The sequence below is a fragment of the Cryptotermes secundus genome, unplaced genomic scaffold (assembly GCF_002891405.2).
Source record: "Cryptotermes secundus unplaced genomic scaffold, Csec_1.0 scaffold43, whole genome shotgun sequence".
Classification (NCBI taxonomy): Eukaryota; Metazoa; Arthropoda; class Insecta; order Blattodea; family Kalotermitidae; genus Cryptotermes; species Cryptotermes secundus.
In genome coordinates this window covers 734,286-762,237 of record NW_019723298.1, presented here as the reverse complement: position 1 = coordinate 762,237, position 27,952 = coordinate 734,286, and the positions used below count along the sequence as shown (strand labels likewise).

The following is a 27,952-nucleotide window of genomic DNA, read 5'->3' as shown; positions in this document are numbered from 1 at the left end:
TTCTTTATCAGCGAAAATCGGCAAACAAAGCATACACTGTAATGATCTTAGCCCTCGAGCTTGAGGCTATGGTGGAACGAGGGTCAAGTGTATTTGTTGCAGGAAACTGAATCTTATCTACAAATGAAGTTGTTTTGTACACCGAAAGAGCATCAGTTCTACAACAGTCCGCGTTCCGAAGGTAAGTGAATATTCGCCGATCTTCTCTGAGCACAGAAGTACCGATACACTTACTTTTCGAACTCGTGTCATGTACTCTAGTTTGTTCTCACGTAAGCCTCACTTTTCAGCCACATTTGGTGATATAAGTTACAGTAAGTCTATGCCGCGTTTAATAATGATATTACATTACACCTCTATGTATGAACTTATTTACTTACGGAGCTGAGCCCTTCTTGGGGAGAAGCCAAACCTGCAGCTACTAAAGAATTTCCCATCATTTTATGGAACCCGAAGGTTCATTACCGGGCTCACAAGAGCCTTCCACTGGCCCCTATCCTGAGCCAGATCATTCCAATCTACACCATTCCATCCTATCTAAGATCCATTTTAATATTTCCACCCACCTAAGCCTTGGTTTTCCAAGTGGTCTCTTTCCTTCTGGCTTTCCCAACAATATCCTATGTGCATTCCTCTTCTCCCCCATTCGTGCTACATGCCCTGCCCACCTCATCCCCATTGACTTGATCATTCTAATTATACTTGGAGAAGAGTACAAATTATGAAGCTCCTCATTATGCAATTTTCTCCAACCTCCTGTCACTTCATCCCTCTTCGGTCCAAATATTCTCCTCAACACCCTGTTCTCCAACACCCCCAGTCTATATTCCTCCCTTAAAGTCAGACACTAAGTTTCACACCCATACAGAACAGAATGGTTATTCTATTATGTGGTGAAAAAAGACAATACATACATATACACATAGAAGTTAATAATATTATCATAATATATATTTACCTTCAGATGTTGTTAATATTCGATCGTGGGCGGGCGTATTTTATTTCTGCTCCCATTTGATTTCCTCATGGAGCAGCTGCACTGTTCGGAGCAGGCTGTTACAATGTTCTATAAATTTATTCTACGTTTTTCCACGATCTGGTTTTCTTTATTTGAATGGGTTTATCCACCTCTCACTGTTCCTTGTCTGACACACAAGGAAGCCAGACGCTTGTAGGAACACATGCATGGATTCATAAATGGCTGAGCGGCTAGAGGGAAGGACAGGTATGACTTTGGGCTTTGAGAATCTTGGTGTTAGACCATGTTTCGGCAATGAATGCAGCCGCGATTCAAATTGGGGAGTCGAATCTAGTACTCTAGGTAAGGTAAAGTTGCCTCTGTGCTTAATTAATTACGTTCCGTGCCATGAAGATATATGAAGGAGTGGAGATACATAGCTCTACTATTCTTGACCTCTGTTCCGACCTCTTTAACATTGTGGAAAAAACCCCCGATACCCATCGGACAGGAAGCTGTACATAAATTCCATTTTGGTAAACACAACATGTTTATGCCTTGCATGGTCACTCTCATATATATCATATGTCATACGTTGTGTCATTATTGGTCCACTCACCAAATAATGATGAATAATATCTAAGTTCAAACTTTTCATTAACTTTAATTAGAGCTTCCCTCGATAGAATAATGGGGCGAAAAAACATGACATAAGATATATATATATATGAGGATGGCCATATAAGGCCCAGACATATTTTGATAACGAGAACAAGTAAATTAAACACGGGTATGATATATAACTGTGTTGCAGTAAACACGCGGTCACTTACGAAGGCTGTATTAATAATACTGAAGATAATTTATTATTAATTTTTTTGTTGAGAGCGAGAGGTGGGTTGTAAATGAGAGCAGTAGTTTACGTTCTTATCGATTGAACTCTTGGTAGAGGTTGCCATCTTGCATCAATAGCGTTAAAGTAGGAAATGTGTTGTTATTGCTTCAGATAAGTTCAGATAAGATGTGATATCTTCATGAATAAAGAGTTATCTTCATATGGGACATTTTGAGGTGTTACAAATCCACTGCTGGTAACGTAGAAGAACAGCGCCGTCGTTATGCCCATTTACTTCTAAAAAAAAGAATTTTAATTAATTATAACTGATACCGGTTAAATGGGGGGGCACACGGTAGCGTAGTGGTTGAGGAGCTATGCTACAAGCCGGAAGGTCGCGGGTCCAAGTCCCGATGGGGTCATTGGATTTTTCAGTTGACCTAATCCTTCCAGCCGCACTAGGCCCTGGAGTTTACTCAACCTCTTAACAGAAATGAGTACCAGGAATTAATTAAATAATTTTCCTGGGGAGTAAAGCGCGGCCGGCGCGTAGGGCTGACAACCTTACCGCCATCTTTGAGCCGATTTTTACCGCCGCCACAACTTCGAACGCAAAAAGAAAAATGTGATGCAGTTTGTCTCTAAGCACATAATATCGAGAATCAAAGCCCTGTTTCTATACAGTCCAAACCATTGCCCGTCGACATTCCGAGTTAACTGTGGCCTTCTACAGTTAATGAGTAGCGTTTCCTTCAGGTTAGGTGCAATGTTTACGCTGCCATGACTCGGGATCTCTAGAACTGAACAGTAGGATTTCCTTCAGGCTACAAATGATACATTATAGCACTATGACTCGGATCTCTGAGTCTAGAATCTAGAACATATAAGGCAAGAAAAAAGTTAAATTGTCCCTGTGCCTTACTAATTAAGCACTAATCCATGGACACGTATGAATAGATCCAAGTATTCTTGACTTCGACACTAGTTGGATGCGAGTAGTCAGCTTCACGCCCCACCCGCTTTACTTCCGGATAGGGCGCAGAGTGGGTCTGGACGACATAGAGCGGAGAAAAATCTTCCCACTACTGAGACTCGAACTCAGACCGCTTGTCCGTCCAGGCAGTAGCCAGGCGCTATACCGACTGCGCTGTCCAGGCTCCCGGATCTAGGTTATATATTATGATATTCTTCGTGCTAAATTAAATGGGTTACACCGCAATGATTTTGTCCTTTTCTAATTAGGTCTAAGTCGATATAATGTTGGATATTAGGTTTCTGCCACTTTGACCTGGTTCTGCTAAACTTAGCGGCATTTTTCCATTAGATGTAATGGTCATTCTGCCGTTACTCCGTGCTGCTATAAAGCGGAACGTCCTCCCAAAGAGAGGCGACTGGATAGACCTAGCGCCAGTCCCAAATATGATAACAGAATGCATCACTTGAATGGTAGTGTTGGTAGCACGATAGGATTTATCTTGCGCATCGTAATACTTACAGCACAGCATTAAATACAGTTTTACCCCTCCAGCTTCTATTTAGGCATAGATATAGGACCGGAAGTGATGGCAGAATCAGTTCCTCGTATCCTCTGGCACCTTGCTTTGCTGCTGATATGGATGGCGTCACAAGTACAGGCAGACTGCCTCGTTAACATCGACCAGGGTGCAGCTAGGGGTTCCACGATGACGTCATTTCATGGCAGAGAGTTTTGTTCCTACAGGGGCATCCCCTTTGCTGAGCCGCCGGTAGGAGAACTCCGGTTCCGGGTGAGTAGTTTACTGTTTAAACAACTGCAATGTGTGGGGGAGGTTGGGTAAGAGGCGAGTCAGCTGATGAGGTTACATGAGCCTTAGTACATGAAGTTAAGAACCCACGAAGAAATAAGAGTGTAAATTTATGAGTGCGTGCGCGTGCGCGTGCCTTTGCTTTGGAATGTAAAGAATTGTGATTAAAATCACGGGTCAAACTATAATATGTACAGAACAAATGAACGTTGAAAAGAGTGAAACAAGAGACTGGTTCTTCAGGAGCCCGTCACTGAGTCCCAAAGAAAGATTTCCAGTAAAAATAGCTGGAATAAACATATTTCTGCAAGCTCAGCAGGAAGAGCATAGGAGACTGTAGGTTTAAAACTGCATTAAACAATACCAATTACACAAATTTACAGAGCTCTATTTTGCTGACGAATAAGAACACATTAAATCACACTACAGCACAACTTACCATGAAGATATTTTTACGATGTTGAGCGACTGCAGAAGGGGTCTGAACTGGTAATTCAATATATTGCACACTCTAACACACAACTCGTGACTACACTTTACAGTTCATTGTTTCACACACACACACACACACACACACACAAACACACACACACTAGTGTTCTCAGTCTGTTACAGTCTCCACTATTCGTTGCCCGGTAATGGATCCTACCGATGGATATTCTTCATCTTCCGTGTTCACGTCCTCGCCGGCTGGAAAATATCCAACAATTGACTAATTGCTCCAAATGACTAACACTCGATTAACTGTACTAGTTATGTATAACATTTCACCACTGACAGCATAAAAAAACATCGTTCATCACTGTCGTACAGGCATACCTCGGAGATATTGCAGGTTCGGTTCCAGTTCACCGCAATGAAGCGAATATCTCAACAAAGCGAGTCACACGAATGTTTTGGTTTCCCAGTGCATATAGAAGTTATGTTTATACTATACCGTAGTCTACTGAGTGTGCAATAGCATTATGTGTAAAAACAATATAAATACCACAATTAAAAATGGCCGCGCCATAGCTCAAGCGGTTAGTCACTGGTTTCCCACCGCGGCGGCCCGGCTTCGATCCCGGATCTGGTCAACTGGGATTTGTGGTGGACAAAGTGGCGCTGGGGCAGGTTTTCTCCGAGTACTTCGGTTTCCCTTCCCATTCTTCATTCCACCAATTGCTCCACAATCACCCTCACCTATCATCTGGGGCTCGTACAATAGGCCAGAAGTGGTAGCAGTACGAGGGACTTAATCCCACCCCACTAACAATAAAGAGAATAATTAAAAATACTTCATTGCTAAAAAATGCAACCATCATCTGAGCTTTCAGCGAGTCGTAATCTTTTTGCTGATGGAGGGTCTTGTCTCGATGTTGATTGTTGCTGAAAGCTCGGGTGGCTGTAGAAATTTCTTCAAATAGGGCAACAATGAGGTTTGACTCTTCCTCTCAAGAAAGATTTCCCTGTAGCATTCGATGCTATTCGAACACCTCAAAGTCTTCCATGAGGGTCGGAATCAACTTCTTCCAAACTGCTATTAATTTTGATATTTTTACCTCATCCCATGAATCACTAACGTTCTTAATAGCATCTAAAATAGTGAATCCTTTCCAGAAGGTTTTCAATTTATTTCGCCCAGATCCAACAGAGCAATCACTATTTATGGTAGTTCTAGCCTTACGAAATATATTTCTTAAATAATAAGACTTGAAAGTCGAAATTACTCATTGATTCATTGGCTGCAGAATGGATGTTGTGTTATCAGGCATGAAAACAATATTAATCTCATTGTACATCTCCACTTTGCATGGGCCACGCAGAACACAGCCTGTATTGTTGACGAGGCGTGTTTACTGCGCCGTTGCCTGGAAATAGAAGTCCCATTGTTGAGCGACGCGTTTGTTTGCGCGGGAATGTGTTTACCGAGTCGTTGCCCGGCAACACAACGTCACAATATGTTTAGGAAAGATCTCCTGCAGAAGCCATCATTGACAGATATCCTGTGCATATCTCGCATAAGTATTATTTATTGTAGCAAAGTAACAAGGCGTGTATGGTAACCATAACGTAAAATGCCCGTACCTGGACGCTGCTTGAGGGAGGGTACACTCGTGCAACAAATGCGGCGGCGACTCGGAAAGAAAACCCCTCTTCTCGTCGAAGAAAGACCCGCATTTCCAAACACTAAACAGTCTTGAAAAGAATATAATTAAGGCCATGTGTCCCGACGGGGCTCGAAACGAAAAACGAGTGTACTGGCGAAGACCAGCAGCAAGTTAATGAACTGGAATGGACCTGTAGTGGAGAGTAGTGGAGAGTGGAGGCTAACTGGTGCAAAATAGATGCAACAGTATTTTGATTGACTCTCAGCCTTCAGATGGCCGAGGTGGACCGAAAACGGTGGCAGATTAAAGGGACTGGAAGGACAGAAATTACATTTCTGGAGACATACTGTGGCTGGGTTGCATTATTGGATTAGAGCCTGTAAGCCAGAGAAATCGCGCATGAACCCCATTAATATTCCACTGGATATTTTATTTTCCGAATGTGCTTTATGTACCTATATTTTAAGAGTCCTCAGCATAATGTCTAAGTGCAGTGAATGATTCCGATATCTTTAAAAAGTGACCAACCCTTTAATTTTGAACGCGGACTGCAAGACACGAAGTGTACTGACGTAAGCAGTCTCCAGGACATATCCATTTAATTTTTGGACCTAAGATAAAAGAAATATGAATCGTCAAACGAACCCTATCATTCGACCATCAATAAAAAGCTGACCATTTGAAAAAAAAAAACAAAACATTCTGCAACCTTCCAACTAAAGTCAAAATTCTCAACCACGCTCTAACAGGCGGTTAGAAGAATATCTATCTATGGCTCTACAGCCAGTTTCTTAACCGTACACACAGTCGATAGGGCTCCCTGGAGGGGGGATCAGCCCGTCGGAAAGCTTCTACCTATACACAGCATAAACTCGCACAGCCATTCATACATTCATGACTAAATGAAATTAGAACCTAAGATCCCAGTGTTAGAACGGGCGAAGACTGTTCATTCCTTAGACCGCGCGGCGGTTAGAACAATAGCACGACGAAACTTGAAGTAGAAAGAATTTTATTTTCGCTCGAATATTCCTGCCAAAACTGTCGCATAACAATTAGTAAAACTCCGAATTCTATCCTCCTAAATTCCTTACTGGGGGAGGGGGGATTTCAAGCGACAATGTAGTCTACTGACAATAAGGTAACAACGTTTCTTAAAAAGACAAATATAAATGGTTCTTGTACTTATTTCTAACGAACCAAAAGTCACTGAAGGTGTTTCACGCGTCAGTACTTGGTCTGTCACATTCTCTTATGAGTCCTTTTGAAAGGCATTTCAACTTAATAGAATTGACTTACCATGTCTGGTTTTTGATACCATGACTTCAACTTTGATCACTGGCTCGCAAACTTTTAAACACAATGCCCCCCTTTCAGTTAACACAACTCTTCAGGCCACCTATTAAATGTGGCATCATAATTTTATTTGAAAACTTCAAAAAAAAATATGTAATCAGATTTAAATTTTTATTTGTGAACTTAAACTTATATGAATGAAGAATATTTTATTTTAAAAATATTGCACAAATGAAAAATAATTGCTGCTTCAAAAAAAAATAATGAAAGAAACTGAAGTATATATGATCCAAATTTGCATTTGTGTTCTAAAAATTATTAATGTGAGCAATTATGCCACGTATTTGCCTCATATTTTGAAATTCTCGGCTCCGTGGAAGGAATGGCGCAATGCAAATCCCAACTGGGATGTATTTTACCGTGTACATCGCGTCATATTGCGTTGTAACGCAGTTATTTCCAGAATTTGACAGTAAATCTGAGCACATTTAGGGTGAAACTATTACTAAGTCAATGGGCTATTGTGCCTCCCTTGGGGGAATGAGCGTGTCCCACGGGTTGTGAACTTATGACCTTGATGATAAAGAAAACGGTCATAAGAGCCTTACTTGCTACACCCTGAAAGAAGTGAGCCTATCGTCTGCTTCTGCTAGTTCCTTACTTCGCTTACTCTTTGATCCTGAAGATAGAGGCGATAGGTCCTTCCGAAACGTTCGACTTTTCCGTACTAAATGGCGTGACAACCCGAAGATTATACTCTTCATAGTTAAGACTGCGAAAACCTCAAAACTTTTCCAAACTACATACACCAGAAAATCGTAATATTGAAGAAATGTTCTTTTTTTTTAGGCTCCTGTGCCTGCAGGGCCATGGGCAGGAGAACTGAATGCAACAAAAGATGGAAATCAGTGCCCGCAGGGTTTCGCCCCAGTTTACTTCGGCGATGAGGACTGTCTCTATTTGAATGTGTACAGCTCACAGGTAAGCTAACTAACTCCCTAGATCAGAGTCCTTCATAGTCACTAGGATAGCTGAGATATTCGCCGCCATTTATGAAAACGGAAAGTTCTCCAAAGTGAAGTTTGTTGTAGCTGAAAATCTTAGCCTGGCTGCGCAAAAAAACTTCACTGACATCTGGTCTGTTAGGGGAACACCAACTCTAAGTATCTGATTCAGATGCGAGATATGGCGAGAAGAAATATTTCTCCACTCCCATGCCCTGAAGCTTCTTCCTCTGAAGTGCGCATGACAGAATTCTACCTAGAAGGGACAAGCTCTATCACGTTCGCCAGGACTGAATAGTGACCGCAAAGGGCTCTGAGTGTGTGACTGGTTACTGATTATTGACTGAGATTATACCAGAGTCTAAATATGAATTGTGAGGAGTCAGGGTTATTCAGTGTGATTCATGATCTCCCATTGGTCTGACTAGATTGATGGCATTTAGTGGAGATTTTGTTTGTTTGATGACTGAGATGGACTGGAGAGTGTGCTTTAGTTAGAAACCATACTGTAGTTAACTTATACACTTGTAGGCACAAAGCGCTTTAGTACCTAGGGTCGTTATTCGGCAGAAGTTGTACCACATCCTAGGCGTCAGAATAAATACGGACTGAATACTCAACTAGCTACAAGAGCGGCACGGTTAGAGCAGTAGCGGTGAGGCCGTCTGGGCTCCATGCGGACCTATACCCGAGTATCATCAAGTAGGCGAAATGAAGGGGCTGACTGTATGTGGAACACGGTGGAGCGCAATCACAGCGTCATTTGAGAGGAACCACGAGGACGTAATAGTAGGACACACGGACTGCACTGAAGAAACTGAGCTACTGCGAACTGCACTACTCACAGTAGGGCAGCTTATCCATTACAGTTGAAGAAAATCCATCTAAGTTGAAATTGTAAAGATATAAACGGAGTTAACACTAAAATTGCTAAATAAGTTTTTACTGCCTTGAATTAATTTGGCTAATATTTTATTGTTATAAGGTGGGCAGGGCATGAAGCATGAATGGGGAGACGACGAATGTATATAGGATATTGGCTTTCCCACTGGGAAGACCAAGACATAGGTGAGTGGACAATATTAAAATGGACCTTAGAGAGATAGGAGGATTGGATTTATCTGGCTCAGGATAGGGCCTAGTGGATGACTCTTGTGAACACGGTAATGAACCTCTGGGTTCCATAAAATGCTGGGAATTTCTTGAGTAGCTGCCGAATTGGCGGCCCCTCAAGAAGGAGTCAGCTCCATTAGTAAGTAAGTAAGTAAGTAATAGTGTACGTATTTGATTGTAAGCACAATAGACCACTGTAGGTCGCGGTACAAGGGCCAAGAAGGCCTATCCCTCATACATTCAATATTTGATTGTTAAGTCGACTGCTGAACTCCGGCCTGTTATGGTGTTCATCTATGGAGGAGGAAACACTATTGGAAACAACAAGGCTGACAATTATGGTCCCCACTACTTACTGGATAAGGACGTCGTGCTGGTAACCATAAACTATCGCCTGAGCGTTCTAGGTGGGTTTAGTAACAAATAACTTCTTAAATTAATCAGACTGAATTTTAACTCATCCTCAAATGTGGTGATTTATTGTGCTGCACACCACATCACTTCCAATTTCATGACTCTGTTGCTAGCGCCCCGTTTGTTGAAACTAGATGAACAGAATACATTCGTTTAGCTTCTAAAGATGCATCCTACATTTGTGCCTCCGCAGGATTTCTTGATGATAGTAAATTGTTAAGCTCTGTTCAATTTTCTCATAAAAGTCACTCCCAGCACAGCGCATTGATTTCATATTTGGAACACAGAACAAATGAAGTAAAACCATATTAGGCTTGAATTCGTGGTACCGGATTCCAATGTACACATATGGCCGTGTCGCAACTCGGGCAATTGAAAGTTAGCTTTTCACTGTGGAGCTCAAACTTCACTTCCAATATTGATTTCAAGTTGAAGAAGAGACAGTGACGTAGCAATTCAGCTTCCTCTTTCAAATCATTTCACATCTTCACTTCTACCCCCACCACTGGGATGTCAGTGTATTACCAAAACTCTGGTCATAATATGGGGCTCCAAATCTGACTGGCAGTTGGCAATATTCAGAACAAAAATGTTAACTTTCCTGAGCACGGGATATGACACAGCGCCGAAGAATTTTGATCTTCTTAATATTTTCACAACATATTCTGTATGCGGGTTACTTTCGCAAAGGTTTCCTCAGCACTGGAGACGATGCAGCGCCGGGTAATTTTGCCCTGAAGGACCAAGTTGAAGCACTGCGCTGGGTCCAGAAGAACATCGCAGCATTCGGTGGTGACCCAAATAGAGTCACAATATTCGGAGAAAGTGCAGGCGGTATGTCAGTCCACTTCCACATACTGTCACCTCTCAGCAAGGGGCTGTTCCACAGGGCCATCTCGGAGAGTGGGTCCGCACTCATGCCACTTTTCTTTCGTACGGATAGCATACTGTCACAGGCACAACGGTTGGCGCAGGCTGTGGGGTGCCCGACGGAAAACTCAGAGGAACTTGTCAGCTGTCTTAGAACAGTGGACGTCGACACAATCATGAAGAACCAGCCAAGCGACGTAAGTATGCCTGGTGTGCTAGTTGAAACTGTGGACCTGAATTCGTAAAACCTTGGTATTGAAGACGATACCGTTCACGTCTGACTTGCTTGAGCGTTTCCAACATCTACTGTGTAACAGCCGTTACACCAACAGTAGTCTCTAACGCCTCTGATAGATGGGGAAAGCATTATAGATACCGCCAAGCCAGTAGAGGCCGAACTCGCTGGCTTGGTAGGGACTGATTGTAAACACCAGTATCGGTAGGGTATAGAGACTGGTAGAATATCATAGAGGGAAGCAAAATAGATCAAACTGGTCGCGGTGCATGGGGAAACCCACCCTCTCTAAATAACTAAATAACTAACAGCCGTTACAAAAACCTAAACCGCTTAAATAACTGTCTTTGTCCTACTTCATTGCATTACAGAAACCGGGATGAGTGATACATATTCAGAACATTCTAAGCCCGTATACAGGCTGGAACTAAATTTGCACACAAGCTATGGATAATGCAATTCGTTGTAAAAAAAAATACAACTCGAGAATATTGTGCAATATGCGTGCTGTGAAGTTTAATTTTCAACACACGTTACCGTCAAATGGCGCAAGCTACCAAATGATCAACAAATGGTAAGATAGTGATCACAGCATGTGTTCCAAGCGGCCTCCATCCTTTCTAAAGCAGGCTGCACTGGGCCTCACGGCTTTCTCTCAAACATACCTTAACATGATGGGACCGACCTTTGTCACAGTTGTTTGAAATCTTTCCACGGGTTCTTCGATGACCCCAAAAGGGTTTGCACAAAGTGTTCCATCAGGAGTCCGCACAGGGAAAAATCCATTGCAGTTACGCGTATATTCGACGATTCCCCAAAACCAAGTTCATGCACTAGCGCAACATGTATTCAGTTCTTTATTAACTACGTGGGTAACTTTTCTATAATTCGAACTGATTTTATTTGAGGGCTGAAGTTTAGGAAAAATAAAATGACAGAACCCATTGGGTGCACCAAAAGCAGAGCTACCGGATGCGTAGAGGCCTTCTATCTGTGCATGTAATTCATATATGCTTCAAGGGATTGCATTATCAAGCAAAATATTTCAATTTAATTTTGCTCTGCGTCTCATATTGAGCAATGGGGAAACCAGTTCTCTACACAACAGAGACAACACTGAGCTGGTGTATACTGATACATGGAATGAACTCTCTTTCAGTGTTCCTGGCCGCAAGGAATCCTCTCATTCTTCTTCTGTATGGTAAGCGAATATGACTTAATTATATCCATGTGGTATGTCTGTACCACCATTTTCTTAAAAAAGGTAAAGCTATCTCTGTAATAGGCCTTGAAATCCCATAAGGTTGTGAGATGTCGAGGCTCCCACATCATCTAGACCGGTGGTCCTCAACCTTTGTGAGGCTGCGGCCCGGTAAATTCTTTTTTTATAAGACGAGGGCCCGGTATAATTGATGCCAGGGCCCGGCGGTTGAGAAACACTAATCTAGAAATCGGTTAATAGATGGCGGTAAGGTTGTCAGCCTTATGCGCCGGCCGCCCTTTGCTCCCCAGTAAGATTCCTGGTACTCTTTTCTGTTAGACTCGAACCCGCGACCTTCCGGCTTGTAACATAGTAACTCAACCAACTACGCTACCGCATTCCCTTAATTTCCTTAAAAAGTATTTAATTCATTATAACATTTATTCAATTAATAAAATATAATAATAATTCAATTCAATTTGCATGTGGGGCATGAGATAGTGTAGTTGCTTGAAGCACTATGCTACAAGCCGGAAAGTCGTGGGTTCGATTCCCGATTTGGTCATTGGATTATTCAATTGACCTAATCCTACCAGTTGCACTACTGCCCTGGGGTCGACTCGGTCTGTAATAGAAATGAGTATCAGGAATCTTCCTCAGAGTAACGGGCGGTCGGCCGGAGGGTATGACAGACAAATTCACCACCATATGTGAGTCGATTGTTTAGAAAAAGTAGGAGCCTCGACGTCTCACAACCCTATGGGCCACCACAGCTTGTTACAGGGATAGTTTTTTTATTTATTTGCATGCTAACTTAAGAGCCCGAATGCCAATTAAAAAATGAGCACGAATGTAAGAAACAGAGTAAAAAAGCAAGGCAATTTATGACATCTGAGTAATGATGATAACAATAAAATAGTAATAACAAAATATAAGTTATAATTTAATTCAATTCAATTCGTGTTTATTTACATGCAAACTTAACAGCATAGAGGCCAATTACAAAGCTAGCACGAATAGAGAAATTACAACAATATTTAAAAAAAAACAAAATACAAAAATGATAGTCCATATTAATTACACAGTTAGCCTGAATAAAGGTACAGAAGCAAACATACACAGACAAAGCCACAATGTGAGAATTTGAGTTTCAAATAGAGCAGCATACAATAATAATAATTCAATTCAGTTCTTTATTATTTATGTGCCGAGTCAACAGCCGCAAGGCCAATTACAGACAGAGCACAGTGTATATAAAAGTACTTATATTATAGACAAACACAATATAGAGTCAAAGACAAATTACAGGCAAGCACTGGGGAAAACACAATAATGTAGAAAAGTAAACAAATAAATAAATGATAATAATTCAATTCAATTCGTGTTTATTTATGTGCAAACTTAACAGCACAGTGGCCAATTACAAAGTTAGCACGAGTACACAGAAATACACAGAAAATTAAAGAGCAAAATACAAAATATGACTGTCTATACAATAGCAATAAATTAGTAACAATTCCAAGAAAAAAAAATAAGTTAGAAAATAAAATAAGCACAATTCGAATGGTTATTCCATTATGTGGTGAGAAAGGACAATACACATACATACACACATAGAAGTTAATAATAATAATAATAATAATAATAATAATAATAATAATAACCCAATTAATTCTTATTTATTCGTGTGGCAGCTTAACATCCTAGTTCAATTCAATTCAATTCATGTTTAATTACGTACAACTTAACAGCACAGAGGCCAATTAAAAGGTTAGCATGAGTACATAGAATTACATACAAATAATTAAAAACAAATACAAAAATTGAGTCTACATAATGACAATAGACGAATAATAATTCCAGGTTTGGAAGTGAGAAAGCAAAACATATGCATTTACAAGGATATAATAAAATACTGTGACATGATGGCTGAAAGCCGGGACACTGGAGCCGGAGCGGATGTCCATTACCGAGCAACGACTCTGTAATCACGTTTCCGCTGAAACGAATAGCAGCAAACAAGTCAATGATATGTAGCAGACTTCCTATGACAATGGAAGGAATTAACTGTTCAATATGAGGCTTCTATTCGGGCCGCGTGGCAAATGTAAAAGAAAATTCATTCGTGAATTCTAGAGTAGTAGAAATCAGTCGAAGATTCGACAGGGATTCGTCAGGCAGATGCCATTCAAGGCAGTTCGTCATTAGTCACAGTTAAAGAGAAGACGCTCGTGGTCCAGTAAGGAATAGAGCGAGTCGTAGTCAGTCATTGACTGTGAGCTGTCATAATTCAGTATAATTGTAAAGAAATATCAATAAACCCTATCAGAAAATGCAGAACCCACTATTATTAGTCACGATTACCACGAACACGTGACAATGTTATAAGGCGTACTGTGAAAGTAATGATAATAACTAAGTTCATCTGCTGAATTTCTTGACAACAGATAAGAGACAAATTACAGGCAAGCACCGGGAAAGAAATCGCGTTACTATAGAAGAAGTGAACAAACAAAACAAAGGTGAAGATAAATACACAAAGAACGTAATAAGTAAGAACTAATAACACGGGCATTAAATACGAGGGTCGTACTGAAAGACATGAGCAACGATTTTTTGTAAAGTAACATGCTTTATTATTGACAAACCAAACACACCACCTCTATCTACAGACCTTTCTTTATTTTTCAACATAATCGCCACTTCTTTGTATACATTTCTCCCAGCGTTCTGGGAGTTTGAAAATTCCCCTTCTGGGAAATTCCGTTCCAGCCATCCGAAGACACTGACGCACTTACTTTCTGAATTGCCTCCATTGTCTCAAAACGTTGTCCCAGCAGCTGATCCTACACAAATCCGATAAGATGGTAGTTGGAGGGTGCCAGATCAGGGATATATGAGGGGTGTGGAAGAACTTCCCACCCCATCTTTGCAATTGCTTCCAATGTGAGGCGAGCGGCATGGGGGCGAGTGTTGTCATGCAGGATGATGATGTTTCGTCCCGGACGTTTATCGTGCAATGCACAACGGAGCTTGTGCAGCGTCTGGACATAACGAGCAACATTTATAGTTTGCCCAGGTTCCAGGAATTCGACCAGAATAAACCCCTCTGCATCCCAGAAGACTGTGCCCATCACCTTCACAGCTGATGGCACTGTCTTTGCCTTCTTTTTTCATAGAGAATGCAAATGGTGCCATTCCATACTCTGCCATTTTGTTTCAGACTCAGAATGGTGAAACCAGCTTTTGTCACCTGTCACAATACAGAGCAAAAAATCGACTTTGTGTCGATATCTCTGCAGCAGTTCTGAGGTGATGGCTTTTCACTGACCTTTGTGGTCTTCGGTCAATAACTGCGGGACCCAACGAGCACAAACTTTCCTATAGCCCAAGATTTCAATCATCTCCTGTACTGCACTGTGCCCTATTCCAAGTCACATGCCTGTCATCTTCAATGATCTCATCCACTCTTTCCTTGTTGCGTTCAGTTGAGGACGACTGCTCCGAGGCTCATCTTCGATGCTGGTGTTCCCATCTTTAAAATGTTTCACCCATCTTCCAACACTGCTCGCACCCATGCACACACTTCCATAACCACGCTGAAGTCTCTGCTGAATATCTGCAGCAGGGATTTCCTCTTTCACAAGAAATTCGATGACAGCACGCTGGTGAAACGACATATAGTTGTCGGCCATTTTGTTAGGAGTGATACTGGTCACGTGATGCAAGCTATTGACGTCACAAGACTCTCAAGGTTAACACAACAGCTGGTTCCACCTACCACCATACTCTCTTTCGTCTGCTGTTCCCAGGTTGCATGCAAAAAAAAAAGTTGCTCAAGACTTTCGGTACGACCTACGTATTGTTAATAATTTTATGTGGAAGATTATAAAATATGATTGAGAGAAACCGCTCCGATTGCAAAAATGTTGAGATTTCTTACCCACCACGTTGGCAGCATATGCGCACTGAGCAGAAGGACAGCACTTATCAGAGGAGCAAACACTAAACTTTGAGAAGGCTTCAACTTTGCTAGTAGGAACATAAAGACTAGCATTTTTCAAGAGGGAAGTGCAGGATTTAAGGCCACGACAGACCTGAACAACAACAAAAGTATATCAAGTTGACGTCTCCTTTTACGTAACAAATGTAGTCTTAATTTCTCTATGATAAAAATATGGCGGTTTAGTGGTCAGAGTTCCTGGCTACAGATCCAGAGGTCCGGGTTCGATTCCTGGCGCTACCAGATGTTCTGAGAAGTAGTTGTTCTGGAACGGGTTCCACTCAGCCTCGTGCGGATAATTGAGGAGCTATTTCAAGGAAATAGAAAACCGAAATTAACAGCCGTGGGTTTCGTTGCGCTGATCACGCGACACCCTCTATCTGCTAAAGTTCGCACTAACTTCGCCAACAAGCGGCGGTCGCTCGGTCGTTATAGTTCGCTTGCGGACTAAAATCACGGAGATTAAAAGTATAACTATAGCAACATGAGAGGAAGGAACGATAGAAACAGACGGACGCAAACTTCTGCTTAATTCGCTCAATAATAAAAATAAACAAACATGAACATGTGAAATGAGAAAACAAAAATATATGTTCTTCAGTGGTAAATATAGGAACTGTTACTGCAAAATCATCTGTAGTTCATCAGAATGGTGACACTGTGATTACGATGGGGTACCCAAAAGAAACCGAACTAATTTTTTTGTGGGCAGAGCTTTTGTAGTACCGCGTTTTGCCGCTGTGAGCGCATAGAGCTAACATTCCTGAGTCGATAAGCTGACTACCGTTGCTTCAGAAGGTAAGGACTAGTTTCGGCAGAGTTTATAGTGACAACTGTTTTGTGTGAACGTCGTTTTTGCAATGGCTGATTTTCGTGCGGCGATGAAATTCTGCTTTTTGTTCGGGAAAAGCGGAATAGAAACTCTTGAAATGTTAAAAACGGCGTACAAGGACGATGCTATGGGGAAAACTCCAGTGTTTGAGTGGTTTTCCCGTTTCAAAAATGGTGAAATGTCAGTTGATGACAAACCTCGTTCTGGTCGTCCTTCCACGGCCCGAACACATGAAAATGTTCAAAAAATTCGTGAAATCATCAAGGAAGATCGACGACGGACCATTGAAGAAATTGTGGAGCTGTCGGGAGTGACTTGGAGCTCAGCTGCCAGATTTGTGGCAGTCGGGTGACTGGTTTTTCCATCATGACAATGCCCCTGCTCACACAGCCCTGTCTGTACGACAATTCTTGACCAAAAATGGTATGACCCCTGTTCCTCACCCTCCATACTCACCCGACCTTGCCCCGTGCGACTTTTTTTTGTTTCCTCGAATGAAAAGAGACATGAAAGGAAAGCGTTTTGCTGATGTTGCTGAGGTGAAGGAAAAAACGACGGAGGCGCTGTCAAGCATCTCAAAAGATGAATTTAGACAATGTTTTGAAAAATGAAATAAAAGACTAGACAAGTGTATTAGTGTAAGTGGAGAGTACTTTGAAGGGGATTGAAGTTTTGTGCTAAAAATTTCAATAAATAAGTTTAAAAAAAATAAGTTCGGCTTCTTTTGGGTACCCCCTCGTATTACATCAAGATAAGCGACACATTCTCACACAGTGAAACGTTTGTTGTGTAGCACTTCAACATATACAAGATGCAGTTTATACAAGATATGAGGTAAATCCTTCTGGGACACTGATATCCGAATAACACAAGCGTGAATGAATTCTTTATAACTTGCGTAAATTAGTTAATTTCCTCTTATGAGCAATTCAAGTTGAAATTGTGCATGAATGAATCAATGTGAACAGTTTTTGCCTGAATGAGAGGCCCATTTCACAACAAACTCTCTGGATCTTTCAATATATCAGTAACTTCAGACTGCATGTTATGATAGTAAGTTGAATACGTATGATATTATCACGCGTATGGAGTGACTATAGACGTGTTTGGGAATGACACTTTGATACAGCGCGTGACTACACTATTATGTACGCAGTAGTGTCCATAATCACGCTTTCATTTCCGTTGCTTGGTATCGGCTTTCAACGACGGATTTTCCCTTTCCTGTGCGTTCTCGAGTTGTCCCCGGCCTCAGCTACCCGCTTCTAACTGCAGCAGATCACATCGACTGAACCTTAGCTCTTCTCCAACTAACTGCATCTACTAACTGGTCCTGGTTTTAACATCTTGGCACGGACCGTATGGAAATATCGCTTTCATTATTGTTGTATTCTCTCCTTGCCTTGGAATCATGCCTTTTTCCGAAGCCATTACTTAACAAAGTATAGTTGCCTAGCAACGAGTCTACAAGCCACAATGTGTATAATGCCAGTGACTGGCCTCTCAATTACTGGATTTACATTGGCTGTATGTCCAACTGCTCTTTGCTGGGTGTGACTAAGATCTCCACTGCGAATCAAGAACAAGCGAAAATGCGTCAGGAATAATGGTCTTAGCTCCCTTGACAGGAAAATACCCGCTGACAAGTCGACAAAGTCAATTGATGAAATACTCTTGATGAAGTGCCGAATGAAGACATCGCCAAGCCAGGCACTAAAGAATCCTCGTCGATTCGACCTGGTTAAGATTCTGGCTCCCCAAAATGGCGTACAGAAGTCGCAGGGAACAAAGAATGTGCCGATGCTACAACAGATACTTTTAACTTTCAATGGGTGATTCAACAGCAAGATTGCATCAAAGATAATAAACGATAAAAGTGTTTAATAGGTTCGAAACGTTGCTAGTTAGGTTGTGAGATAAATGTAACATAGGTTGTACTGTAATATGAATATAAGGGATGTAAATGCAAGTACAATTCAGGGTAAAAAACAAAGCTATGAAAGGCACAGTACTTATAATGTGATGGCAGTAGGGCCTATTTGTTCTTGAGTATGAATCTGAGAACTGGATGATGAGCAGTGCAGATAGAAGAATAATAGAAACATAGCAAGTGAAGTAAATATGTTGTAACCATCTGCGACCATACATAGTACTCCGGGAAGATATGTTGGTATTCAAAATTAGGAATTCAAGGGTACAAGGATAAAGCTGCATCCTGTGGCATGATACTCATGTGGGTTTTCACAAAATTAGATTGTTGTGTTTATGATAATACTGCCCTTACTGCAAGATCGGACAGACAGACCTCAGACAGACTGAAGACTGTACACAACTACCAAAGTAAAGGTAAAATTGTCCCTATGCTCAAATAATTACGCACTATACCATGAAGGCGTATGGGGGAGTGGATGCATAGATCCACGTTCTCTTGACCTCGGCATTAGTTGGTGGTGAGTGGTCAGCTTCAAGCCCCGGCCCCTTTACCACAGGGAAACCCATTGGATAGAAGGCTACCAAACGAGCTATCAATGAATGAAAGGAATCTTGTACAGAAAGATAAACTAGGCATATTTCGGCAGAAGGTAGCCTAGAAAAACTTAAATGTATTTCCTGTAGGAACTAGATAGGAAGGCGTGTTGAATAATTTCATTATACATACAACAAAATGATATTTGGGAAATGTTTTCACTAGTACGTCTATACTTTTCCATTGCCTGGAAATTTTCAAACATAACGGCAAAGTTTCGTGCAATCTCGCTTTCGGTAATACCTTATCAATACACTCACAAAAAAAAAACGAGGGAATAATTTATGGGGGTTATTCCTTCAAATTCTTCCACCTGTGTGATGAGGCTGACGAGATTATAAACTAATAGTTATGCACTTTATACAGATATTTCTGTCTGCATTCCCAGTATGCAAAAATCTATCCGACATGGCTCCATTGATTCACACTGTTGCCTTGTTTGTAGTCGTTAACATAAAAGGCTATGCTATACAGAATTCATAGTTAAGTTTAGAGTTTATTTCCACAGAAAAAAAAAAAGTATTCGGGGGATCCTCATTCTGAAATTCCTCCAGGTTACAGGTAATTCTGAGAACTTTCGTTGTTTTCCTCAGGCCATCCAGACAAATGTGGAAATTGTGTCCCGATTAGGCTACGGCCATTTCCTTCAAAATCCTTTCCTATTCTTCTTTCACCAATGTCCCTGCCATTCCACTCTATATAGTCGAGATTCTGACGGCGTTATAAAAAGTGTACATAACAATTTCACACGATTAAGACTCGAAGGAAGCTGTTCTGTAGAAATCAAAATGATAGATAAATCTGGAATTTGCGTGGGTACCGTATTACTCTTTTACATTTCTGCAAAACAATTAGTTCCATAAATACAGTATTTATAGTTTTCAAAGCTCTATTACCGCATCAAATTTCAGAACGGTATATTAAGTAACGCTAGTGTCACTCCCGCCTCAGAAGTTCGCATAGCTGATATTATGGGTAAAAGGTAAAATTATCCCTGTGCTTAACTAATTAAGCTCTGCGCCATGAAGGCGTATGAGGGCGTGGATGTATAGATCCACATTTTCTTGACCTCAACACTAGCTGGAAGTGAATGGTCAGCTTCATGCCTCTGCCACTTTACCCCCGGGGAAAGTGCCCCGGTACCCCTTGCATAGGGATGGCCCCAGAGCCGGTCTGGACGAAGTGGAGAAGAGAAAATTCTTGATCATACCGGGACTCAAACTCCGACAGCTCGGTCATCCAGCCCGTAGGCCGTCGCTATACCAACTGCGCTATCCCGGCTGTTGCCGATATTAAAAAAATACAAAGGTGAGACAATTTTTAGAGATATCAGATATGGCTCGTACAACTTTTCATGAAATTGTAAACATGTTTACGCATTTTACTTAGTCATGAATTATCTGTGTCTGTTCGCCCGTTGCATAGTACGACATCTTCTGGCGGCCGGTGCCCGAGGTAAAGACTGCCGCGAACCCGGAGCCGTTCCTGACGGCACATCCTCAAGAAATCATCAGATCCGGGGACTTCAACCGCGTGCCGTTCGTACTGGGCACCAATTCAGATGAGGGATCATTCTTCCTGTTACGTAAGTTCAATATGAAATATCAGGAGCACTGGGGGAAACATCGAATTGTCACGTAACATGAGTGACTATAGACGGGGTTTGGATTAGTGATTTGATTTATTCAACAATCACAGATCGTAACTACAAGTAATTATAACGCTATCGCTAATCTCCACACTATACAAATCACTAAAGCGTGCGCTAATCCTTCTCAGTCTGCTTTCACGAGTCGTTTTCCGATAATGGATCCTAACACTGGATATTCTTCAGCTTCTGTGCTCACGTCATTACTGTCCGGCGAATACGTGTATCCCACAATTGAAATCTTCACAGTCAGAGTTAGGATCAGAGTTACTTTACGACTGGCAGTTTATCGCCAATCAGTTCATCTTGGCGACAAGCCCCTTGAGACCCCCGACCAGAATGTTTATTTTCCAAATGAACATTTGAGGTTGTAGTTCTTATGTAACATCCTTTCCGACGAGAGGGTGGGTCTGTCGTTTAAAGTTGCCGCTGGACCTCGACAGCGCAGTCATTCTTAGTTCCAGGTGCCGCGGGATTCAAAAAACAAACTTTACTGTGACAGATTCGAGATTCCTCCAACCCCGAGGGCCAGGTCCCCGTATTTATAACCCCCAGGCTCTGCGTTTCCTTTCCGTCACCTCCTACAACTCGCAGCTATGGTGGAAGTACGAGTATTCATCTCTCCCTACATGGGTTTCGGGAACTCCTGCTCCAATTGTCCCTCTTATAATATCTCGCCACGGGTCGCGTAGAAGACACCATACTATTTCATACTATTTCCAACAGTTCCTCTACGAGTATTGTTGTGCGTAGAAACTCTTTATTTTGCGGTTGCTACCTAGTAACATGTCTACACACTACAGTATGCATACAAATATCTGAGTGCTAAAACTCAAAGATTGAAGCTACAAACATATAAGATGTGAAAAGTTGATCGAGTTCACATTTTCAGGCTCCTTTCCCCATGGTCCATTTAAACATTATCATTTGTAGATAGTAAAATTCAATCCCCTTTTACTTTCCGAACAAATTTCTTCTCCGATAATTTGTCCTTGTCCAATATTAACATCATAACGGTGAATAATCTCTTCAGTCATTGAATTCGGTACAATTGCAGTACTGTTGTCTACAATCTGAAAAACTGTTCATAATATAGAAATTAAGGATATGATGTCAAATGTAAAGCTTACGAAGATCTGTGTATCTGAATTATATATATATTATTTAATAATCATTTAACTTAACACGGGATGATACAGAGTAATAGCCAATCTGTATCATGATATCAATGAAGAGCTGTCCAGAATCAGTAATCCACTTAAATGCCTTACCTACCCGTCTTTGTTCTCAGTGTTTCTTGAGTTGTACGTGCTTTTATCGTGCTATCGTGTTGTTGTTCCTCAGCACTTGTCTGCACCCAGGCAGCTCTAGATTACCTGAATGATCACCTGGACGACGTGGCTCGAGTTGTTTTCTTCTTGAATGAGAGTGTGCCAGAAAATCGCATCTCCGACACGTTCCAAAGGGTGATTGACTTCTACTTGGGCAGCAACCGCGTCATCACCACAGCCACTGTGCACAGCATTATTGACGTGAGTGTCAAGCAGTCAGGATTGAATTCGCGACTCCTTGGAAAATTCAAACTCTAAGGCATGGATGCTTAAACCCACGCTACAATCTGGAGTTTCATGCTACTCAAGAGTTCCTCTTATAACCATAAATTTAAAAAATAGCTTCTGGAATCGTAATATAACATCCTATCTGCCATAGACCAATGGGAAAGACAGGTTCAAGAAATAAACTAAGAACATATCAGTTCTATTCAACAGACTCTGATAAATAAGAGATGTCTTATTTATAAATAAAATACACATTTTAACATAAAATGAATATTTTTATGTGTAACAAATAAACCGAACTTAATAAACCTTTCGGTACAAATCCAATATTTCTTGCAATCTGGTCTTCTAAACCACCAGTCATTATGTGACAGGAGGCTAAAGAAAACTAAATAATGAGGAGCTTCATACCGTGCACACTTCACCAAGTATAATTAATATTATCATGTCATGGAAGATTATATGTGCAGGGCAAATAGCAAGCATAAGAGAGAAGAAAAATGCATATAGGATATTGGTGGGAAAGCCAGAAGGGAAGAGACCACTAGGAAGACCTTGATGTTGGTGGGAGGATAATATTGTGACATGTCAAACCGTTGTTGGGTAACGGGATGAGGAACGAGTTACCACGCAGACAGACTCTTGATATACGGTCGGTTGCCAAGTCGCGCAACAATGGAACGAGGTTACGCAACAGTAAGGAAAGCGATGTTTCTCCGTGCTGTGTCTAGCCGAACCAAAGCGCGCTGGTTGCTACGCAGAGTTGCAGTAAACATCTCTCAGCAGCGTTACCCAGTAACGCCTCTGTAAACACGGCGATAACGCAACAATGAAGTGAGGGGCGTTTTCCGCCGTGCGACTGAGGGTTTATAAGAGAAACTGGTATGTCTGCCGCAAACTCCCAGGTGGGACTAGCATAAGTCATTACGGATCTAATAAAAGCTTTGTGGAGGGTCGGTCAGTTTATTGTTAGCGCTCAATCGCTCACTTTTGAATAGGGAATATACTCTAATGAATGCTCTGAAGGCCTTGGCTTCGATCATTTCTATGTGCAATCTCCATGTAACTCTCTTATCGAGGATTACACCTAGATATTTCGTTAATTTAGAGTGAGAAAAGACTCAGGGGGTCGACGACCACGAGAGAAGTAGACCCCCTGAGTCTTATCATCATTAATTTTAATATTCCAACGCTCATACCAGGTCTCCTTTGAGCTGAGACAACGCTGGAGTTTTCTAACAATAAAATCCTCCTTGCGATCTGTCACAGACAGGTGTCGTCCGCAAAGAGAGCCAGGTGAACATCATATGTTTGGGGGGCATCATTTATGTACAAATTGAAAAGAGTAGGGGAAAGGATAGAACCTTGTGACACCCCTGCTTGGATTTCCCTTGGCGTTGACATTTCGCCTTCAACGGAAACCCTGAATTTACGTTGAGAAAGAAAAGACCCAATAAGCTTGGTCAAAGTCTTCGAGAATTGCAATTTTGATAACTTATACAGCAAGCCTGAGTGCCACGTGGTATCAAAGGCTTGTTCGATGTACAAGAACACCGCAGCCATAGACATTTTATTGTTGAAATTAAGGGTCACGTGGTTCGCCGGCCTCATACATTGCAATGTCGTGCTGTGACGTGCACGAAAACCAAACTGGCTTGCATTGAAGCAGGCTTCTTTCTTCAATATGTTTTTGAAGAAATTTCAAAATCACTTTTTCGAATAGTTTTCCTGTCATGGACAGGAGGCTGATCGGACGAAATTTTTGCGGGAATTTCGGGTCTTTACCGGGTTTAGGTAAAGTTATTACTTTTGCTTCTTTCCAAGTATTTGGAAAGTGAGCTGAAGAAAATGATTAAATAAATGAGTTAGGTGAACCAATGGTCGCCTTTAAAGGTGCCTGAGGCATTCATTTGGGATGCCTTCAATTCCACAGGCCTTTTTTTAATTGCAGGGATTTTATTGATTTTTGTACGTCACATGGTCTGATCCTTTGAGGGGGGGTTGTCGTCTACGGTTTCGAGCAGAGCTTGAACTCTAGCCTCTACCCGCTGTTCATGGTTATCATAGCACAGATCGTGCGGCGTGAACCCTCAGTCGGACAGCGGAAAACGCGCCTCACTTCATTGTTGCGTAATCGTCATGTTTACAGAGGCATTGCTGGGCAACGCTGCCGAGAGACGTTTACTGCAACGCTATGTAGCAACCAGCGCGCTTTGGCTCGGCTAGGCACGGCACGGAGAAACACCGCTTTCCTTACTCTTGCGTAACCTCGTTCCACTGTTGTGCAACTTGACAGCCCACCGTTTATCAAGAGTCTGTTTTCGTGGTAACTCGTTCAACAACCCGTTGCCCAACAACGGTTTGACATGTCAAACTATAAAGATGGATCTTAGAAAGATAGTATGGAGTGGTGTGGACTGCACTGATCATGTTCAGGACAGGGACAAACTGGAGTTCTCTTGTGAAAACAATAATGAAACAACAGGTTCCATAAAATATTGGGAAATTCTTAAGTGGTTGCGCAACTGACAGCTTCTCGAAGAGAGCTCAGCTCCATGTAATTAGTTCAGTCAAAAGTCATTTGAAAAAATAATGATATTTAACTTTTAATACTGACAGAGTGTTATGTTGTTTCTGTGGTGACAACAGGCAGCAACAGACCGGTTTATGCAGCACAATATACATAAGTCTGTGGAACTGCACCTCAAGTCAGGCCACGAAACCATATACCTGTACAACCTGGGCTACCGTGGGAAGCACAGCGTGATAACAAAGGCACGATATGGGGACACCCGGTATGACCTTGGTGGGTAATGCAACATACATGGTTCTCTGAGTTAACGATAGTTCTTTAAGGTCCTGATCAAGTTCTCATATGAATTTTTCATTTATGTGATTATGTGTAAGAGTACAGGCACTTATCAATGCACAGAAACCCTCAGGGTTGCCCACGGAATTTTGAGTAATTGTACAAAAGAGTACACAGATTGAACAGGGCGCCATGATATTGAATTTATTTCAAAGGGTTTTCTGATATACCTAACATCTAGAATCTTTCAATTTTTGACTCACATAACTGTTATTCCTTATAATATTATATTTAAGCATCCTGTTGCACTCTACACGATAAATGATACAAACTCCGTCCTAAGTGCAAACAATATATATTATATGTCTTTGATCTTGTTCTTTCTACACTACATGTTTCGGCCTCTATCGGCCATCATCAGGTGTATACTCTTAACGTTGCTGCCACACTGAACCCAGTCTAAAATTTAACATTTAAAAACACAATGTCACATTCTTCGTATTATCAACATCTACATCGTTGATATGTGTCTGGTATGTAGATTATGTTGCACACGTCAAATTTGATATTCTTGTAGTAGCACTCTAAAAATCTTTAGTTATGATGTTTTTAAAACCTTTTAAAATTTTCTCTAAATTTTAAATTTAAAATTTAGAGAAAATTTTAAAAGGTTTTAAAAACATCATAACTAAAGATTTTTAGAGTGCTACTACAAGAATATCAAATTTGACGTGTGCAACATAATCTACATACCAGACACATATCAACGATGTAGATGTTGATAATACGAAGAATGTGACATTGTGTTTTTAAATGTTAAATTTTAGACTGGGTTCAGTGTGGCAGCAACGTTAAGAGTATACACCTGATGATGGCCGATAGAGGCCGAAACATGTAGTGTAGAAAGAACAAGATCAAAGACATATAATATATATTGTTTGCACTTAGGACGGAGTTTGTATCATTTATCGTTATTCCTTATATTTGATACGAACGTTATCCCCTTAGAGCCCACAAAACCCTCGTACCTTTTAATTCCATACTATCTGTGATGATAACGTTGTAGACGGACAAACTCTTTGTGCCTGCTGAAAAATTAGTGCCATTTAATATGCAGATCGGAAATGATACGCAGCAGCAGATGTTTGAAAAATGTAAAACATCGGGGACTGCAAGAAATATATACTGGCCTACTGCATTTACCTTTCGGTTTGATGGCAGTAATAAATGAGCCATCAGCTTTCGACATTTGAAAGTTGGCACTGAGATATAGAATAAACATACCTACAAATTCTGCATTCAGCACTGTTTCTAATTCGACAATTACAAACATGATGGTGATAAATAACTTTCAGGTTATGTCCGACAAATTTAATGTGGACAAAATCTGTACTTATGGAGACATGACATCAAATTTTGTTAAAAAGGAATATTTTTCAGGACACTTCCGCCTTCTCACAGGAAGTCTTCGATATGTGATAGATGATTTTTATTTCTCATCAATCAGTATGCAAAATACATTAGATGTACAAAAACAATTTTAATTCCCTACCCAGCAAAAATTTTGAATGTGTTTATTTCAATAATAACAACAACAGTAAAATCGTGCGGACACTTTGCCAGAGAACTTGTATTTCATCACCTCCTTTACTCCATAATACCACATAAATTTTTTGCTGCATATTTCTCACAGATTTTATAAATCAGTATTTTGTTGCATTGTGTGATGTTGTGTACATTATTCTTATGAGACCTATGGAATTTTAACACTTTAATCACAGATATGAATTGAAATTCTGCAGATTACAAGTGAAATATAAAAACTTTAATGTGGTAAGTTGTAAAAAGAACGTTACAAACATATAGGCTACAGAGTCGTGGCTTTCGCCAAAGTACACCTCGTTTCTTGGTGCAGTACCCATAAGTGATCCTGATTCGATAGAAGAAACTTTGCTATATTTCAGGAGTCCTCCATGCAGATGAGTTGGAATTTATTATGACCACCGCTTATAAGGCTGACAGATGGGAGCCTGGTCACCCTGATCTCGAGATGGTTGAAGCCGTTGTCACATTGTGGACAAATTTTGCTACACATGGGTAAGACGTCCGCAAGACTGAAATCATGGTCGGTTATTTAGGAGAACAATACTGACATGCTGTGACGTTAACCTTAAACATTTCCTGCTGTTTAATTTTAACTGATAGGCCTACATGTTGACCCAGCTATAGTAATTATTTAATAATCTCTGCACTTTCATTAGATTGCACCAAACTTACAATATCGATTACCCCAATAATATTCGGCGAAAATTAGGCCATACACAGCAAAAAGAAAAGAAACAACATTACTATTGTTATAAATGTCATCATTACTCATGTAATTCTCCTCCACCAGGAACCCGACACCGGAAGCAGATGCTGCGCCTCAAGGAGTTGCATGGCCAACAGCTGGCGCCATCAGGAATAACGTGACGTACTACGTATTTGACCATGCTACACCCCCAGCTGAACCTGTTTATAACGTCAGGCCATTACGTATCAGAGTGGTTCCTGATAAATTCAAAAATCGTATGGACTTCTGGGACTCCCTGCCGCTTAACGAAAATCAAGAACAGTGAAATGACCGATTGGTTTTGAAGCGTTCTCTTATACAAATGTGAATACCGTATGTCAGATAATCAATATGAAATCTTCTGTTGCAAAGAATAACTTCCATTCTGTAATTACATGACTTCGGTAATTATTTCTATAATAAATATATGGTACAGTTTTCA

General features: G+C 41.0%; 1 protein-coding gene across 3 annotated transcripts; it reads left to right on the top strand.

Annotated features, from left to right (window-relative positions):
- Positions 1-159: 159 nt before the first annotated feature.
- LOC111861666 (venom carboxylesterase-6) lies at positions 160-27,952 on the top strand. 3 transcript variants are annotated; one of them, XM_033750408.1, is made up of 11 exons: positions 160-181; positions 3,322-3,559; positions 7,813-7,944; positions 9,340-9,487; positions 10,185-10,561; positions 11,759-11,800; positions 20,588-20,747; positions 22,155-22,342; positions 25,019-25,175; positions 27,143-27,275; positions 27,574-27,952. In XM_033750408.1, exons 2-11 carry the CDS (start codon positions 3,356-3,358, stop codon positions 27,794-27,796), a joined length of 1,764 nt encoding a protein of 587 aa, XP_033606299.1. In that variant the 5' UTR covers positions 160-181; positions 3,322-3,355; the 3' UTR covers positions 27,797-27,952. The 3 variants fall into 3 exon arrangements, with proteins under 3 accessions (XP_033606299.1, XP_023702189.1, XP_023702191.1); XM_023846421.2 differs by lacking the exon at positions 160-181 and adding an exon at positions 1,169-1,225; XM_023846423.2 differs by lacking the exons at positions 160-181; positions 3,322-3,559; positions 7,813-7,944 and adding an exon at positions 8,256-8,707.